This window comes from Artibeus jamaicensis, unplaced genomic scaffold (assembly GCF_021234435.1).
Source record: "Artibeus jamaicensis isolate MK-2021 breed Jamaican fruit bat unplaced genomic scaffold, CSHL_Jam_final contig_525, whole genome shotgun sequence".
NCBI lineage: Eukaryota > Metazoa > Chordata > Mammalia > Chiroptera > Phyllostomidae > Artibeus > Artibeus jamaicensis.
Genome location: NW_026521874.1, coordinates 15,575,607 through 15,593,440, shown reverse-complemented (window position 1 = coordinate 15,593,440; position 17,834 = coordinate 15,575,607). Strand labels below are relative to the sequence as shown.

The following is a 17,834-nucleotide window of genomic DNA, read 5'->3' as shown; positions in this document are numbered from 1 at the left end:
AGGTAAGTTCTAATACAGGAGCATAATTGCTGTCTGCTGTTCTGAAACCAAAAAAGCTCTAAGACTGAAAAGTTTTTCCATAGCTTACTTGGCAGCAAAACTTACTAGACCTGAACTCATTTTGGAGGCCGAGCTGTCCTCCAGCTTCGCTATTTAGGTTTTAGTTGGCCCACTAATGTGAGTATCTGTAAAGTCTGCCACCCAAATATGACTGTGTTTGATTACCAAGTACTGACCCAGATCGACTGGGAGCTACTTATACAATATGTACATCTTAATGCCTTTCTAAACCCTCCAAGTCTCAGAATTCAGAAACATTTGGCCCCAGGGGTATAGGATAAAGTATTGTGAATCTATTATAAACCCATTTCACAGATAAGAAACTGAGTCGTTGAGGGGAAGTACCTTGCTTAAGGCCACAGAGTGGTCAAGAGGTGGAGGATGGCAGTCTCCACCAGAGTCCTGGCTGGTAATACCATGGTGGGCTGTCACAAGACATGTCTTAGTGCTCAACCCACTGGGCGCCACAGGAAAGAACACTTTGCCAGCGAGCATATTCTCTGTAACCAACTCTCTGAGGAACTGAGCAAATGGGAGAGTGGAGAACAACAATCAGAGCTAGAGAGATTCTGAAGGCCAAGTACTTACCTTGCCCAGGACAGTGAGGCATGGTTTTGGGTCCAATTCTGGCTGTTCCAGCTTCACCACGCCTACCCAGCCATATTCGTACAAGTCCTCTTCATCATTGTTATTACACAGGCCCAGTGGGTGCATCTAGGAAACAAGAGGACAAGAAAACTTCAACTCACCGGCTGCACATGTGATTGACTCACACTGTGCATATCTCGGGCTTGAGAGTCAAAAGTAACCTCTAAGCTCAAAATTATGTGGTGGGTCGAGGGTGCATTTTCCAACTCATCGGGAATCCTATCTGAGCACAATGCGCTGAGCACTGGGGAAAAAGTGATAGAGCCACAATAAATATATTTTATGAATGCTTTCTCACTGCTTTGTAAACAGTGGTCACCCAAGGTGGACACCGCCCTGAGGGATGTAGTGGGAAAAGCATAGCACCCACCATGCAAATGCCAATCTAATTTGTTTGCTGTGTAATCCCATAACATTAAGTAGCAGTTATAGATGAGACTAGCTAGGTTAGTATCCAAGATTATTTGGCTTCTAGACCTTAACAACACATCCACTTCAGCTTATGCAAGAGGACCTGAAAACACATTCTGGAATTTACAGAGAGACCACTAGAAATATGACAGAATCACCAGTATAATTAACAGGCTATTTAAAGGCTATCCCTGGTTACTGGGAAACAGATTAAATTCTTTGAGGCTTTTTCAGAATTTGCAAAGCACAAAAGTCAAAGATAGGTAAAGGAGCATTGTCAAATTTTGCTAGGAAAAGTGCAGTCCATGGAAATCTGCAAACAGAGTAATCTAAGGTTTGTTCTGATACAGCTGAGTTGTACCAGGTCCTAGACTCCCTAATAACAATCTGAGAAGATGAGATCCTCATGGATAAGCCCAATTCATCAAGGTGTTAGTGAGCTCCTAAATAACTGGGAGAAATTTGTCTTTAGAGTCATGGCATTTTAGAGACACAATCTAATCCCCAGAACTGGTGACTATGCCACCTTACATGGCACGTGAGACGACAGATGTGATTAAGTTTGAGGTGGGGAGGTTATCCTGGATTAACCAGGTGGGTTCAATGTAGTCACAAGTGTCCTTATAAGGGAAAAAGGGAGTCAGGGAGACAGCAAGGAGAGGGAGCAACGGGCTTTGAAGATGAAAGAGGGAGCCAGGAGCCTAGGAATATAGGCTCCTACTATATAGGAATATAGTAGGCCTCCGGAAGCTGAAAAAGACAGGAAATGGATTCTCGCTAGAGCCCCCGGAGGAATGGTGCCGTGCCAACCCATTTTTGACTTCTGACTCCCAGAATAGCAAAATCAGAGAAAAAAAATTGTGTTGTTTTAAGCCACTAAGTTGTAGTAATTTGTTATAGCAGCAAATAGGAAACTAACACACCCTCCTTAACACACCCCACTCATTTTACAGGAAGTTGAGCATAAGTAGTTTTTCCAAGACAACACAGCCAGCAAGGGGCTGCATTCAGAGGGAACCTGGGTCTTGGATTCACAGTCCAGTGTCCTCTTGCTTTAGCTGCTTAACTTTATTGTCCCTTCTTCCAGCAGCTGGTCATTTGATGGGGAGAAAAGTCTAAGTCATAAATATTTTAAAAGTTGCCCACCAGCTCCAACTCCTGTGGCATTAGAGTGCAACGTGAGTTTTGTGCGGGGAGTAAGGGTTGCTAGGATGTTTGGGGAGACTGTGCAACTGCTAAAGCTTGAGCCGAGCTTCAAACAAAGAGTTAAACTGGTTTGGTAAGGGAAAATATGAGAGGTGCCAGGCAGTCATTCCAAGCCTGGGGAGGAGAAGCTAAGGTCTTGAGGGGGAAGAGGAATGAGACCCGCCTGATCAGTATGGGGGAGCACAATCCACACCAAGAAGGAAAGAAATGGGCTAGACAACTAAACAGGAGTGTGGACACTAAGACAACAGCACAGATTCTTCAGAATAAGAATCGCACATTGATAACAGTTTATGTTAGGCAGAGGGGCGGCACACCTCTGGCAGTACTGGGCCTGGACTTTAGAGGCATCAGTGGGTAAGGAGTAAAGGGAGCAACCTGGAGAAGAGAGATCCTGGGCAACTCAGTGGAACAAGGAGGCTGGCACAAGCCCGTGAGGCAGATGAGCACAGGGAGCACAAGGAGCATCCAAAAGCAGTCTTTAGGGGAGATGAGGGATAACTGCCCCCTAGGAATTTCAATGAGACAGAGAGCCCCAGGACATCCAATTTCTACATGAGTCCTCAGGCTTTAAGAGTGTGCCCAAAGGACTGATGAGGGTCCTGCAACCTGCCCGCCAGCTGCCCCTGAAGAACTCAGCCCACTCTAGGATGTTCGATGGTTATTAAATGACAAGTGGCTTGAAAAGCTGGCCTCACACTGGGGAGAGGATGGCTAAGGATGATAAGCCAATCATACCAATAGTTCAGTCACCTCTGGTCTAAGGAAAGGGCTCCCAGCCTGGCTCAAGTCAGCTTCCTGAAACCCCAGGTCAAGTCATGTCAATGGTAACCACACTACGGACACTTTTCCATGGTGTTTCATGGTTTTTTAAGCCTGGTCACATGACTTGGACGTTTCCAGATGGAGAGCTGCTTTTTGTTACTTATATGTGTACGGGGTTTGGCCAATAATAAGGAGCTGTGTTGGAAGAAGCAGAGGTTACCATGCAGCGTAAGACCCTGTGTTTATATCAAAGAAGCCAGATACAAAAGACCACATATTACATGATTTCATTGATATGAAATATCCAGAACAGACAAACCTATGGAGAGAGAAAGCAGATTAGCGCTTGCTGAGGCCGGGAGGAGGGGGAAATGGGGAGTGACTGCTTGATGGGTACAGGGTTTCCTCTTGAGGCAATGTGAATGTTCTGGAATTGGATGGTGGTGATGGTTGCAGAACACTGTAAATCCACACCATGCCTCTGAACTGTACACTTCAACTAAAATGGTTGAAATGGTGGATTTTATATCAATTTTATTACAACTAAAAAGTTTTTTAAAAAGTGTCTCAAGAGTTTCCTCAGAGCAACTGTCCTCAGCTAACAGGGGATCCACAGTGAAGGACGGCGTGGTTTCCACCCTTCCAGAGACTAAGCCAGTTGCCGCAGCCCTTCTGGAAACGCTGTCCTGCAAGATGAAAAACAGGTTCTTGTACAAGTAAATAACTTGAGAAACTTCATAGGGATTCAGGATTTGCACTTATAAATTAAAGGTCTGCAGAGGCTTAAGGTTTAAAAAACAAAAGGTTTTTAACCTTTATTAAAACCAGCATTTCCTACCTTTTGATTATAAGCCCGCTTGGTGTTTAATATGATCACACTGTCTCATGGGACAGGCTTTGAGAAATGCATACACGCATGACAGAATAAACCTAAAGCAAACATGATTCAAATGCTGAACACCCATGACGCGAAGAATAAAGGCGATGGTGAAAGAGATGGGGGGACAGTGGAAGGCAGCCTGGGAGGGTGCGCAGGACGTGGGGAGAGGAGGAGGGTCAGAATGGGAACCAAGAGCAGAAGCACAAGGCAAGCCAAGGACTGGCGCTTTGTAGCCACAGGGAGGAGGAAGTCGGTCTGACTGGGCTGGAGGATTCTGCTGTGAGGAGCAAAACTCAGGGCCACATTCAAGGGCGTGTCCTTGAGTATATAGAAATCTGAATGATGTCAGCCTCAAGCACACCTGCTGGTCCCCTTGAGTCTGTCAGGCCTGGTGCCCTGGGCTGCACTTCATGGCGGGCCCCTTGTCCCTCCTCAGAAGTCATGCCCTCCCATTCTACTCTAAGACTCCCCTATCAAATCACCCATTGACACTGGGGTGACTGTTAGCAGCTCGAAATGCCAGCCCTGTCAAGGGTGTTGACTTCTGAACAGAGATCAAAGACTTAAAAACCAAAAGGAATGTTTCTAAAGCGCCAGTGGGTGTGATTGATTGGCATGGGTTGTTTATTTTCCCATGGAGGGCAAAGAGGCCACCAAAAATCGAATCTTAGAGGATCGAAAACCTATCTCACAATCTCCATTTCTGAGTTACTCTTCTCCTGAGGAACTTATTCCAGTTTACATCTCCAAGTGCCCAAACTATTTGTCCTGGTAATTTAATCTCAACTACGTTGCAAGTATAACTGGCCTCTTTGACCCATATGCCGAATATTTTATGATTTGGGTCTTTGTCAGCTCACCTTGATGACAGTATCAGCTTCCAGAAATGCCCACCACCCCAGGCCTCCAACCATTTACAACCTGGGGTTCTCTTTTCTCAAGGGCTTCAAGTCATGAGCTTATCAGAATGTTTTATAGAGAAGAACAAGTAGCCATAACATGAAAATATTCCTTCGTGAACTCACCTGTCTTAAAGGATGAAACCGTCTAGGCAAAGACATAAAATGCGAACAGATACAGAAAGTCTGGGGAAAGTGAAGACGGGGATGACATCTACTATGTCGGTATGTTTGTATATTTTATTTTATTTAATCCTTTTAGTAACCTCTTGCAAATTGTTGAACTATCAGATGATATAATGACTATCTAGACCACATAAATAAATTGCAAATTAGAACTCGAATCAGCCACTGATGCAGAATATAATGGAGTCTACCAAAGTCATATTAGTCGATAACTGGATTCCACTCAAAGCCAGTGGCGACCAGTCTAGTGAAGGATTAAAGAGAAAGAAATCCACATGGGAGCATCCATGGAGAATGATCGAAGGGTTAAGACGGAACTTTGGAAAAAGTGAGAGTCCTCTAATATTTTTGGAAAAATGACTTTTGACGACCCTCTACTTGAAGTCAAACATAAGAAGAATGCCATACTCTTGTACAATTTTGCTGAAAATATCCGAATACCGCCCACATGGGATTCCTTCTTTGTTTACTCTCAGAAATCAGTACAAAGCAACTATTATAATGTACCTTGTTAAATGTAGTTTTTCAGTTTCATGTTTCAAGATAAAGCTCTAACCAAACCTTTCTTTCTACTATTCACTGAGGAAATATTAGCCCCTAATTTAAAAAGGCCCCTAAGTCCCTTTCTGGATAACAATCGTACAGATAGATAACGAGGACTTCCGACATATGGGATGCACGCATTCTCCTGAAGACTCAGCCTGATATTGCTTCCACGCTACCACTCCCAACAGCCATTACATGGAAACCAGCTTGTTAGTTCATACATGTTGACATCAGCCACTGACATAAAGGCAGTGACTACCTGTGAGACCTGTGTGTGTTTCTGAGCACTTAACTATTCAAAATGAATCTTAGGATACTTCAATGAATGATGTGCAAGAATGCTGACTTTGAACATAATGTTGCACATAAGCATTTAAAAATTATAGGCATTTCTGACTTTATTTGCTTAAAATGTTTGACTATTTGGGGTTTAGCTGATCAGATGTTTAAAGTTTACAAAGTTTTTGTCTTAAAAATTTTAAGAAGGTTAAAAATGGTTGAATTGTGTAAGAACTCAAAATGTCAGAAAGAACTACTAATGAAAAGATAAAAAAACAAATAAGCTCAGAAATTTAGAACAGAAATTGAGAAAGACCCCACTGGGCAGAGGACACTGAAGGAATGGAAGGACGGCCTGAAATGGGAAGACAAGCAAAATCCTGGGACAGATCCACAGAAGAACAACGCAAGTAATTAACGAGATACAATTAAAGTATAAGGATATAACAGAAAATATGCCCTGTGTTATTATACCTTTGGTCTTATGCTCTCAGAACAATAATTTTGAGATGCTCAACATCCTTGCTTAAGTCAATTGAAGGAAAATGCCCAGTGGGTTCTTTATCATGAACTCTGACATTACGATGAAACTGTGGCTCCTCTCTTCCTTCTGACTTTGTTCCAAGGGGTGTTTTGGGATGGAAAGAACAGAAGACTTGGAATCATGCAACTTTGTGTCTAAAAATCCTGCCTCTTTCGAGGCACATCTCCCTGGGCAGATGACTCAGTCTCTGTAAACCTTGATTAGCCCATCTGTAAAACGGACAACAGCACCTGACTCAACTGAATGCTGCCGTAAGGATTAAATGAGATACCATATATAATCGCTGTAGCACAGTAGACGCTCACTCAGTGGGAAAGCCCCCTCTTCCTTCACTTACTCCAGACTCACCAAGTTTGCTTACACTTTATGGCTTTGCCTAGAACACCCTGTCCTTCAAGACCAGCTTAAATGGCACCTCTTCCGTGGAGCTTTCCCGAATATACCGATAAGAGCTTGTTGCTTCCACCCCTATGTCCCAAATGCTTGGTTTGGTGCTTAGCACAGTTCTTTCAGCCTCCCCTCTAAGAGGGCACCTGCTTCTAGGAGGACACACCATCCAGAGCCTTATGCCCAACAGGTGTGCACTAAATGACTGCTGGGTAAGTAGCCTCCAGCCTGGAGGCAAGCCTGCTGCCCTGCCTCATGCCTTGTTTTTGGTAAGCCACTTGGATCTCTGCTCACCTAAATGAGGGACCAGGGTAAATGGGTCAAGATTAATTAAACTGCTGAATGAAACTTCAAAGATCTGGCTCTTATAGTCTTTGATGATCAAGTCACCAAAGAAATTCCTGGGCCAAAAAAGACTTATAGGCAATGGCATAGGAGCAAAGGCTATTCCTTCTTCGTCCTGCTGTGGAGCTGCAGCAGCTGGGCATGCAGAGGCGCTCCCGCTTTCTACATACAGAGAGCACCGCACAGCTGCCCTTGACTCAGCAGGCCGTGACAGCACTTTATAAGGGCAGTGGAGCAGGAAAATGAATAGAGAGGATGTTCCTCGCTAAAATGCAAAACCTCGTTTCCCATCCCACGTCTGATTTTGAAAGCTGCTGTCAACTCTAAAAACAAGGGAATAAACCAAGGAAGAGGCAGGTATGGGATCCAGGACATAGAGAATCCAACAAAGCAGAGACACAGAGGGAATTCCCAGGATGATGGCAATAAGAAGTCCCCGGGTAATGGCTATGCAACCAGCCTGACCGGTGACCAGTCCCACAAAGACAAGAGCTGCAGGAGAGACAAACAAAAAATAAACAAACAAGCAATAACCCAAGTCACTCACTACCCCGTGGGTTTTACAGTTCTGAGAAGAATATTATAGTTCTCAACCAGAACATGAATGTGATAGTTACGTAGCAAACTGAAATAATGGGGGGGAGTGACAATCATTAATTCCAGGGGGAAAAGAAAACAAAGTTACACTAGAACTCTAAGCCATAACCAAAGTATGGGCTGTGTGGCCCGGGTGAGAAGGGGACGACCACAGTGTTGTAAACCCTGATCTAGGCAACAATTGTAATAAAACTATAATGTAAAAATGCAGAGAAGGGAAGTGGGGAGGGAAGGTGAGCGGGGAGCGGGCAGTAAGAGAACAAAATCTTCATTCTTCATAGCAGGAAGTCAAAAAATTTTTCATGGACTGAAAATATGAAGCAGCAGTATAAACATGTTATTAGAAATCACTCACAGAAACTCAGAAATATTCACAGAGGTGACTAGCCAGAAGAAATCACTTAATAATTGAAAATAGTTGCCGGAGAATAGCAATCAGAAATAACAATGGGTAGAACCCAGAAATACTCTTTAAAATTTTTAAAAATTTATTTAATTAATTTATGTTTAGGGAGAGGGGAAGGGACGGAGAAAGAGAGAGAGAGAAACACCAGTGTGCGGTTGCCTCTCACACGCCCTGTACTGGGAACGTGGCTGCAACCCAGGCATGTGCCCCTAACGGGAATTGAACCAGCCACCCTTTGGTTTGCAGGGCCACGCTCAGTCCATTGGGCTACACCAGCCAGGAGGAGAAATGTTCTTTTTAATTATAAGCCATGAAGCACTCTTTGCCTTTTTATAAGTATTAATATGCATAATTTTGATCAAAAACTTTATATGTACATTTAACAGAAGTCCCCTTTTCCGGGTGTCCCAGCAGGGGACATTCTATGGTTCCCGTGGGAGAGCCTGCAGGCTCCCTGCAAGGGACAGTGGACACCAGGAGGGAGTCTGTCTGGGATGGCTGCTCTGGGAGCCACCCAGGATCTGGGCTGGGAATGGCTGAGGACACTGCACAGCGATGACTCGGGGAGACACGGTCTAAGAAAGAACCATCAGCCTTCAGCTCCCTCGGACTGTGAGGGAATGACAACCAAAAGCAACTCTCAGGTGCACCCAAGTGGGATGCAGAGGTGGGCATTACAGAGATGACAGACACAATAACCACAGTGATCGTTCTGAGGGGCCCCAGTTTTCTCCCAGACACAGGTCCTATGACCTCTACAAGAGGCAATGAACATCCTACTTGCATGTCCAAATAAGAAGCTGCCAGGGCAAAATGGCTAACACAACACACACTGCGTATACCTGACTATCATCGGGACCGGGTATTCAACATCTGGTTTTATGCTGAAGTAGGAAGACGGACCCTCTTCAAATTTCTCTGAGCCCAAAGAGGTTGTTGACTCTCATGGTTTCACTGTTTTCTTAATGGACAAAGAATTCACGGCAACTTCAAAGCCAAAGGACTATGTTAGACAAGGTTAAATATCTAAAGAAACAGAACTATGTTCCCCTGAGTACGGGAACATCAAGCCAAGCTTTGAAAGCAAGACCAGCTCTTTAAGAAGCTTTCAGTACAAAATCCTTGAGATATACTGGTGCACTTTCCACATGTCTGAAAGGGCAAAACTGAAACCCGGGCTGGTGGTGCTCTTATCCAAGGTTACAATATCTCTACACTCCACTGAAAGTTTAAAATAACTTCAAAAGGGCCGCCTGCTTCTAAGTGGGTTACTGTTACACAAGGAGCCAAACACAGAACTAATAGGAGGAGAGACATTTCACTCTGTAATATTATCTCATCAAAAAATTCCTGGGGATTTAAAAGGGAAACTTCCTTTCTTTTGTCCTTTTGCCGCTGTCAGCCAGGGTAGGGTGTCACTGCGGTACCGGGTTTCACATGAAACAACAGTCCCAGACCTTAAAAGGTACAGTGACTAGCTGGAATCAAGACTTATAATTTATGTGAAGGAATGGAAAAGGATAGCTCCACCTATTTTCTCTTGAATCGTAAGGATTATTTTTTTTCTCTTCTATGCACAATGAAAACAGACAACTGTCTTTGGCTCCTTGAACAAACAGCCTTAATCTTTTTCTGGATCTCGAATCCAGAAGTACCTGAATACCGGTCCCCGGCCCTCCCTCGTCTCCCCCTCCCCCCCGCCCCCTGCCATCATAGCAATGGGGGCAGAAACTGCTCCAGACACAGAAAAGGAGCTGGCTATTACTGCTGTTTGCTGGAAACATTCAAATGGGAATTGCCTGAGGATTAAACCAGCATTTCTTTGCTGAGGGCTCTGGTTTTCAGAACACTGAGCTGGATTCTTTGACAGTGGGTGTCAACTTTTAGAGAAAACCCAAGAACAGCTTCTGTCCTGTTTGGTTCCTTCGTATCAAACACACTGCCTACCTGGACTTGGGTATATTACCAAGTATTTCAAATCCAACTTTTCACTTAACTTTCTCCCATCCCTCTTGAAACTTCATTTTTGCCAGATATTATATAAAAACTTAGATATGGCCCTTTGTATATATCATATCTGACTTTACAAACCTCCACTTAGAATTTCTATTTCCAATTTCAGTTAGGTAAGAAGATGTTTTTCATAATTTTTTTGGAAAAAGAATATAATAGGCTATAGAAAAGCATCTGAAAACATTAGCAAAAGTTGATTCTAAATCCATTCTTCAAGTGACTCATATGGCTACCAGATGACAAGTATTGATCTGTGCACAGAAATTCACTGACAGTTTCACTACAAATTGCAAAGAAACTTAAGAATGGACATTTAATTGTTCTTGTTTTTAAAAGGTGAGGGCTAGGTGATTACACACACCAAAGAGTTATTAAATTAAGAAGAAATATGTAGAAGGGGAAAGGGTAAAAGTGGAATCCTCATTCCTCCAGCTTAGAAAAAAACCAAACACACCATAAAACAAGTCAATAAAACTACATGGTGCTGATCTGAAACTAGAAAAAGAAAACAAGTGGAGGAGAAATTCCAAAAACACATTTAAATTGTTATAAGATCTCACCATGACACAAACCAGGACTAACATATGGATACATAAAGCAATCATGTAATAAATTCTGTTGGGACAGGTGGTTAGCAATGTAGAGAAAAGTTCAGTCTGGCCATCCCTACGTTGTTCTGAGAAATGATGAGGCAACACAAATTAAGAGATGCCTGTAGGCCAATTATCATGATAGATAGCAACAAAGAAATAAAAGAAAGAAAGAAAGAACGGTGTGTTGTTAAAACTTCTCTATATGTTCACAGTAACAAAAAGGAATGAGGTATGTGTGTGTACACACACACAAACATAAAGTTTATAGTAAGAAAATAGATAAATCAACAACCTTGCTGCTGATTAGTGCACAGCAAGATCACCAAAGTAAACCAACCGCTAAACTCCACTGCGGGGGGTGGGGGGAGGGTGGGGGAGGGGGGCTGCAGGGATGCACGTAAACACACTGGCCAGGCTGCAGATGGGCCCCACTTGGGTAGAACTGGTCTGGCAACACACACCAAAGCCCACGATCCTAATGTCCTTCTTTCCCCCATAATTCCATTTTAATTTATTTTTAAAAATATATAGTTATTATAATATTTTTCCATTACTATTTAGTCCCCTTACATAATTCCATTTTTAGAATAGATCCTGAGGAAGTAATGTACAACAAAGAAGCGACTTTATAAGGACTAAACTTTTCATGGTTTAGTCCTCTAAACCATGAAAACTTAGAAAGTTTTCCTTAGAAGAAAACCTTTTTTCCCTTGATTATATGGCCAAATACCAAATAATCAAGGAAAAAAAAAGGACACAATTTATAGGATAAAAAATCACAAGAGGATAATAATGAAGATAGCATTATACAAAAAATACCACACATATGAAATTTGGAGAAAAGTTTATGTATAAAACAATTCCTATTTTAAAATAGCATTTTAAAAAAGATTTTATTTATTTACTTTTAGAGAGAGGGGAAGGGAGGGAGAAAGAGAGGGATAGAAATAGATTCATCAACTGGTTGCCTCTCGGACACACCCAAATGGGGATCTGGGCTGCAACCCAGGCATGTGCCCTGACCGGGAATCGAACCAGTAAGGTTTAAATCAGCATAGGGTGGAATCAACAATAAATACTATTTTAACTGATGATGGCAGCAGTTTACCCTAACACTTTGACTTGGTCAAGAGGGCCACCTGATCATAGAAACTTTATGAAGTTACATCATAATTTTGTTTCATTTCACACACACACAGACGAAAAAACCCCACTCAAACCAGAAAGCTAAATAATTCTTTCACCGTATGCCTGAAAATACACATCCCCAAATATTACAATAAAGTGCAAGTCACGGGTTCTTTATAACATACAGACAATGATTCTTGTTGACCTTTGAGAATTTCTTACAAGGAACCAATGGACCAAATACGCCCAATCTTGCTGTGATCTCGAGCAGTTTTCTGAATGCAAAGGAAGGCGGGCTTTTGAGAGGCAGTTCACTGTCTCCCAATCAAGATTCTAAGTTCATTTTTATTTGGAAAACCTATTTAATTAGAAAAAAAACAGAAAGTAAAACAGGAAGAATAATCCAACATTTGCAAAACAACTGTTCTGAGAAGATTTTTAACCCAGTGTTAAGAGTGTCCAGCCTCGAAGCAGAGCCTGTCATTATGTGACGACACCACTATGGGACTGTGGCAATAACTCACTACGTGTCAGACACCGACAGGGGCTTTGAGACCCTGGCAAGGGTGGATCCCGGCATTGCCGCTTGACTTCTGTGTGGCTTTGGAAGAGCCCCGTAACGTCCGAGCCCTGTCTCCCCATCTTAAGGGCAGAGCTGGTCCTGCCCACCATGCACATACTCCCAAGGATTAGTTATGAACTGGGCCCGTGTGACTGGCGAGCGGAAAGTGGGGCAACAGATAGGATACCAAAGAAACCAAAGGGAAAAATAGATCAATTGGGCTTCCATCATAATGAAAGACTTTTGCACTGCAAAGGACATCATTAAGAAAGTGAAAAGACAACCCAGAGAATGAGAGAAAAATATGTGCAAATCATATATCTGACAAGAAACTAGAATATAGAAAGAATTCTTATAACTCAATAACAAAAAGACAAATTATCTAATTAGAAAATGGGCGAAGGATCTGAATAGCTATTTCTCCAAGAAAGATAAGCAAATGCAAATAAGCACATGAAAAGTTGCTTTCCATCATTAGCCATCAAGGAAATGCAAATCAAAACCACAATGAGATACCACTTCCTTCATTCTGCTAGGATGGTTGTCATAAAAAAGACAGAAAAGCCGGTGTTGTTTAGGGTGTGGAGAAATTAGAGCCTTCATACACTGCTGGTGGGAACGTAAAATGGTGCATCTGCTTTTGAACCGGTCTGGTAGTTCCTCAAATGATGAAACATAAAGTTATCATCTGACCCAGCAATTTCACTCCTAGCTATGTATCTAAGAGAAATAGAAACATGTCTATGCAAAAACGTGTTCATAAATGTTGACAGTAATACCAGTCATAAGAGCCAAAATGTAGAAGTAACATAAACATCTACCAGTGGGGTGAGTGGATACACAAAATGTGGTACATTCATACAACAGAATATCATTTGGCCATAAAAAGGAACAGAGTACTGATACCTGCCAAGACATGAGTAAACCTTGAAAACACTACACTGAGTGAAAGAAGCCAGTGACAAACATCCACAACTCAAATTACTGTATTCATATGAAAGTCCAGAATAGGGAAATCTATAGACAAAAACGTAGATGAGCGATTGCTTAAGGCTGGAGTGTGGAGGAATGGGAGGACAGATGACAGGGGTTCTCAAGAGTTAAATATTTTAGCTTCAGTCATAGTTGATAGACTTAAGTGAGTAATGCATGTGGAAGCTGTTATTCCAGGAACTGGAATGCAAGACCCTGTGCTGGCAGGAGCAAAGCAATCTTTGTGCCTCAGGGACCTGCAAGGATAGAGATGGTATCGGAGCCTTTGAGTTTCAGGGTGGGAGCAGAAAAGTACTAGGAAAATCACATCCCCCTTGCAACTCTTATTCAATTAACCTTTTTTCCAAACCCCTTACTACCCTTTCTTCTCTTTATAAAAAGGTCAGCTTGAGATGAGATATTAAGATGTTTTTTCAGGGTACACAACCTGTCGCATTCTCAAATCGCTGGCATCTGAATAAAGTGCCCATAAAGATTCAATCCTTGTCTATTTATCGGTCCTGGTAGTGACAGGCGGCACCATCGACTTTTCTGGTTTCACAGTGAGGTAGGAGCTCGAACGTATGGCATTTCTTGTAATCAAGCAAGAAACCCATCACAATGAAGGCATGAGAGCAGGACAGTGATAATCTAGGAGGGGGAGAACACCCAGGGAGGGGAAAGACACCTTGGGTTCCTTGAGGACTCACTAGCTACACCCACAGGCTACAGATTCACCCCATTCTATCCCTGCCTCTCTGTAATTGCCCTGGTGAGTTTCCAAACCAGAGCGCTTCAGGAAGAGACACTTGATGAAAATCACCTGATTAAATATTCCTGCATAGTCTGTTAATAGCAGGGGAAGGGGGGTAGAGGGAGGAAAGAAAACCACAGGCTCAAGCGTTACAAGCAATAAATTATATGCTGGGCTTTGCCACCCTGTATGACCTTGGGCAAGTCGCATAAGGGCCCCATTCTCTCTGATCCTTAGAGCAAGGGGAATGCCTGCCACCTGCCTACCCCATGGGGGTTTAGGGAGGATTAATGAGATAATGTCTGAGCTCTGCTTCAGGCTCCTTGGAGACAGTCACTATATATCAGGAATTATTAGCACAAGCTAGGGCAGTTTCTTGCCCATTCCTCACCTCATTAAGCTACCTATGCTTTATTACCTCTGCTATAAAAGTTCTTGCCCAAAGAACCAGTGGGCTGGGGAGGTCACAGCCAAAGCTGGGTCTGCCCTGGCCGATCGTTATAGGTACTCCTCACACCCACACTTGTCAACAAGAGGGCAACTTGGAAATTTAACAAAGTGCCCAACATTTGACACCAGAGATGAATGACTAAAAAGCACCCTGGATTTTTTGTTTTCAATCGAGATCCTTTTGCTTTGTGTTACCATTCCCCGCCCTCACCCCCAACATTCTAGGGCACCTTGGATGGTGAGGGTGCACAGGGGGCAAACTCCTGGAGTTTTCAACAACTCATTTCTTAGGTATCAGACTGATGGACAGGGCTTTGCTGTATCTAATTTCAAATAAACCAGGTGGGTCTTAGGTCACCTGCTAAGAAACCTGTATCTATGGTGTTTCTAAGCAAGGCAAAGCCATGTTGTATGAGTGTGTATAATAGATACAAAAAACCATACTCAATGTGGGTCTCCATCTTCAAGGATCTTTTACTCAGTTGGGTGAATCTGATATTTGCTTACTGACCTTGCTATGTACAGGAGAGAAGTCATAAAAAGGGTCCCAAGAGCTTCAAGTCCAAAGAGAAGAGACTGTGGGCCTGTGGGTCAGAGGGGAGAGGGAACAGCTCGGCCATATCACCCTCACAGGTACCCACATGGGCCACCAGGCACAGGTTTGGGTGACTGTGATCCTCAACGAACAGGAAAGAACTTGGAGGAAGGTGAGATTTTGAGGTGCACTTCAAGGCCATCTCTCTGTCACCTCCCTGTCTCAGGTGGGAGGCTGTCAGGAGACAGATTCTCATCAGCTCCCAGGTTCCAGTGAGGAGGAAGCTCTCTGTCTTGCTCCCCTCAGAACTTGGCCATACCCAGAACTGACTCCTTAGCAACAGGGTATCCCACAATTCACACTGCAGTCATCTGGCCCCTTCTGTCTCGGTGTCAGACATTCTTGGTGTGTGGGACAAAGACCATGAGGAGCTGGCACCTTTGGCTACTCGTTCTTTTACTTCTATGTAAGTAATAAATTGTCTGAATCTGAAAGTGGGTCTCTGCACCTTTACCAGTTCAACCTAGCCTTGGCCTTAGCTTGCCTTGTCATGTGTGCTTGACTAAAGGGTGCATCTACCTCTCACTTGGATTGTATCAACGCCTTAGGTTGGGAGAACTTCCCAGGGACGATCAAAAGAGAAGGCAGGGTAATAAGCCTTAGGCCACGCAGACCAGTGACTCCACCTAGCACAAAAGAATTCCTTCCATCTGTTTTATCATCTGAGCATAAGGATTCCAATGCTGACACTACCGGGTCCTCGTGAAGATCAGAGATAACGCACGTCCAACTTCCAGAGCAAGGCCCGGCACTCAAACATCAGTGATGTTAACAACCACTAAGCCCTGGTGTGCTTGCTGTGTTCTGTGCACCACTTACTGGTTTCATAAATGTTAACTCAATTAACCCCAACAGCCTTTAAGGTAGGTATTCTTAGCATTCTTGTTTTATACAGGAGGAACCCAAGACAGAGGAGGTTCAGTGATTTGCTCAAGGTCACACACAAGTAGGTAGCAGAACTGAGATTTAAACCCAGGCAGCCTGTGAGCCTGGGCTCTTGACCACCCTTGCCTCAGCAGACACCAAATATGGGTGGGGCAAAAGTAGGTTTATAATTAGTTGTTTGTATGAAAGGTAATAATAATAATGAATAAATAGTGATATAAGAATAAACTCTGTGTCTTGCGTACTCACAACTGCAAACCTACTTTGCCCCACTCTATTACTTTCTTGTTGCTAAAAAGAAAGTGAATGTGTTTTATCCAACCAAGTGCTAATTATGGTTCCTGTCTAATATCTCTTCAGTCACTGGGTTGAGCTTGAGTAAAAGACAAAAACCAAAACCATGAGACAAAGAGAAGGACGGACAGGCATCTAAATAACAAGGAAACTCTGGAAGTGATGGGTGATGCAGTCTGGGGCGGCGGTGGACGTTCACCAGGTTCACAGTTAAGGAGAAGTCCAAACTCAGCCCACAACCCTCTGCCTCCACAAGTCAGAGGACACAACTTTGGGACAATGCAAACATCCACAATACATTCAGCCAAATGCTGGACCCGTTCAGGTTAAGACCCAGCAATGGAAACGAAAATACCAAATTCAAGATGGTGGTCACATTTCACAAAAATAAAAAAGGAGGGAGGGGAATACTGTTTCATAGGCTAATTCATGAACATCCAAGTATATGATCTATTGTTCTGGGTCTCAATCCCTCCATATCTTTAGAAAGCAGAAACTTGATATCTTGATGACATAATAAATCCGCCCCTAGAATTCCCATTTTCAAGCACATTCTACCTACTCTATAAATCAGTGATCATCCTACTATGTCTCCTGTCTACTTTCAGGTATTTTCCCCCAAAGCCCTGACTGACAAAAGCCTAGTTCCTACCTCTTGATGTTCGTAGGTTCTTGTTTAACTGGAGGGGAAAGATGTAAAAAATTGAGCGTTTGAAATTCAACAGGGTACCGAAAGACACTTTGGAAAGAAAACCATCAATGTATATGTTTTCCTAACCTGAAAAAAGTAATACATAATAAGAAACAGTAAGTGCACTAACTTGTTCTAGCAACACATTAATAAAGGAAATAGGTCCTGATTGGTGCGGCTCAGTTGACTGGCCGCCATCCTGCAAAGCAAAAGATCACCAGTTCAATTCCAGGTCAGGGCACACGCCTGTGTTGCTGGTTTGTTCCGCACCCGGGGAGGGTACTAGAGGCAACCAATAAATGTTTCTCTCACTCTTTCTCCCTCCCCTCTCTTCTCTCTAAAAACAAACAAGCAAACTTTTTAAATAAAGGAAATAGGTCTTTTCTTTTTTTAAAGCTGGGAGGTGGTCAAAGAAGTAGAGAATATACCAGGTAGTTAGTATGCTGGTACCAGAGGACAGATAACCAGCCAACCTTTCCATCTCCTTCTTCAGGACGCAGCTGACCCCCACCCAGAAGCTAGGAAGCAACTCACAGCCCTGGCACAAAAGATCATCCACTGCATACAAGTCCCAGCAAGAAATCTACAACTTAACATCTTAGCTTAGAGAACTAACTCCAGATCACTCGGGACATCTGCTTAGCTAATTTACCACCCTTAGGAGAGGTGGACAGAACACAGGTTCTGGGTCCCAGCCTTTCACAGCCATGGCCTTGAACCTGTCATTCTGCCCCTTTG

The 17,834-nt window shown here is 43.2% G+C and overlaps 1 protein-coding gene across 3 annotated transcripts in view; it reads right to left on the bottom strand.

Annotated features, from left to right (window-relative positions):
• The window catches only part of ZNRF3 (zinc and ring finger 3), a 198,614-nt gene that overhangs the window by 57,346 nt on the left and 123,434 nt on the right, over positions 1 to 17,834 (bottom strand). For all 3 annotated transcript variants that reach the window (XM_053669620.1, XM_053669621.1, XM_053669619.1), the window contains one exon: positions 649 to 774. In XM_053669620.1, coding sequence (XP_053525595.1) covers positions 649 to 774 — 126 coding nt within the window. The remainder of the gene's footprint in view (positions 1 to 648; positions 775 to 17,834) is intronic.